Source organism: Chanos chanos, chromosome 15, assembly GCF_902362185.1.
Source record: "Chanos chanos chromosome 15, fChaCha1.1, whole genome shotgun sequence".
In the NCBI taxonomy this organism is placed as follows: domain Eukaryota; kingdom Metazoa; phylum Chordata; class Actinopteri; order Gonorynchiformes; family Chanidae; genus Chanos; species Chanos chanos.
Genome location: NC_044509.1, coordinates 18,337,575 through 18,340,074, shown reverse-complemented (window position 1 = coordinate 18,340,074; position 2,500 = coordinate 18,337,575). Strand labels below are relative to the sequence as shown.

The 2,500-nt window shown below is 38.0% G+C and overlaps 1 protein-coding gene across 1 annotated transcript in view; it reads right to left on the bottom strand.

Annotated features, from left to right (window-relative positions):
• Positions 1–2,500, bottom strand: part of msna (moesin a) — a 30,644-nt gene that overhangs the window by 16,100 nt on the left and 12,044 nt on the right. Inside the window, exons 3-4 of the mRNA XM_030792482.1 lie at positions 2,188–2,283; positions 615–737 (exon numbers count right to left, since the gene is read on the bottom strand). Of these exons, the coding sequence (XP_030648342.1) occupies positions 615–737; positions 2,188–2,283 (219 nt within the window). The remainder of the gene's footprint in view (positions 1–614; positions 738–2,187; positions 2,284–2,500) is intronic.

The window sequence follows — 2,500 nt, the reverse complement described above, 5'->3', positions numbered from 1 at the left end:
AACACACACACTAATACAGACTAACACACAGACTAACACACAGACTAATACACACACTAATACAAACTAACACACAGACTAATACAGACTAACACAGACTAACACACAGACTAATACAGACTAACACACAGACTAACACACAGACTAATACAGACTAACACACAGACTAACACACAGACTAATACAGACTAATACAGACTAACACATAGACTAACACACAGACTAACCTGATGACTAACACACAGACTTACACAACTAACACAGAGACTAACACACAGACTAATACAGACTAACACGGACTAACACACAGACTAATACAGACTAACACACAGACTACCCACAGACTAATACAGACTAACACACAGACTAACACACAGACTAACACAACTACCACAGAGACTAACACAGAGACTAACCTGATGACTAACACACAGACTGACACAACTAACACAGAGACTAACACAGAGACTAACCTCATGACTAACACACAGACTAACACAACTAACACAGAGACTAACACACAGACTAACCTGATGACTAACACACAGACTAACACTGATGACTAACACACAGACTAACACTGATGACTAACAGGCCCTGCTGTGTGAACTGACCTGCAGGAAGAAGAGTTTCTGCGTTGCGTCCTGAATCAGCTCCTCAGACACATCCTCAGGGTAGAACTTTGCGCGAAATTTGAAGAGTAACGGACTCTCTTTACGAACGTCCTGTGCTGTCACCTAGGCAACCACGAATAAAAATCACGTTTCAGCCTGCACAAATTTGCCTGTTTGTCCTTTCTCCTGGTGTTTCTCCCTGATTGTAAGTTAATATGCCATGGAGTTAGGAATGACTGAGAGAGTTATTCTCTCTAACACTTTCCTACATTGTGAGGACAGTCATGATTATAGTCTTTTGAGGACATTGTGAGGACAGTCATGATTATAGTCTTTTGAGGATATTGTGAGGACAGTCATGATTATAGTCTTTTGAGGATATTGTGAGGACAGTCATGATTATAGTCTTTTGAGGATATTGTGAGGACAGTCATGATTATAGTCTTTTGAGGACATTGTGAGGACAGTCATGATTATAGTCTTTTGAGGACATTGTGAGGACAGTCATGATTATAGTCTTTTGAGGATATTGTGAGGACAATCATGATTATAGTCTTTTGAGGACATTGTGAGGACAGTCATGATTATAGTCTTTTGAGGACATTGTGAGGACAGTCATGATTATAGTCTTTTGAGGACATTGTGAGGACAGTCATGATTATAGTCTTTTGAGGACATTGTGAGGACAGCCCAGAAACACGGCAGACTAAGCCACATTAGGTCTGAGCACCTCAGACGAGCCCACACCCTAAATGACTCATCATGATGTATTTACACACAGTCGTGGAAAATGACCATGAAACAGTAACAGTAACATAAACATGACAAATGTCATGTGACCATATGATCAAATCAGATTACGTTAAATCCCATCACGGTTATTAGATACATTCACATGTATCAGTACTCATATACATGTATTCACATGTATCAGTACTCATATACATGTATTCACATGTATCAGTACTCATATACATGTATTCACATGTATCAGTACTCATATACATGTATTCACATGTATCAGTACTCATATACATGTATTCACATGTATCAGTACTCATATACATGTATTCATATGTATCAGTACTCATATACATGTATTCACATGTATCAGTACTCATATACATGTATTCATATGTATCAGTACTCATATACATGTATTCACATGTATCAGTACTCATATACATGTATTCACATGTATCAGTACTCATATACATGTATTCACATGTATCAGTACTCATATACATGTATTCACATGTATCAGTACTCATATACATGTATTCACATGTATCAGTACTCATATACATGTATTCATATGTATCAGTACTCATATACATGTATTCACATGTATCAGTACTCATATACATGTATTCATATGTATCAGTACTCATATACATGTATTCATATGTATCAGTACTCATATACATGTATTCACATGTATCAGGAATTAGGGCATTTGTCAAAGTTGTAATGCCATATATCCTCCCTCTCTGTCTCCCACAGATACACTCACAAATTTATACACACACACAAACACACACACACACACACACACACACACACAGAGATTCACCTTTTTGTTGAGTTTAAGCCAAGTGGAGAAGCCTTTGGTGTCCTGATACTGAAGCCCAAAAAACCACACCTCTCTCAGGCCAATTGTTTTCACCACCTAAACACACAAACACACATATCAATCACTGCAACATCATGAACATTATTAAACAGATCAAATCACAGCTCTCTTTCTCTATCTGAGTATCAGACACACTCACACACAGACACACAAACACACACATACACACTGACACACAGAACAGACACACTCACACACAGACACACAAACACACACACACACACACATACACATTGACACACAGAACAGACAC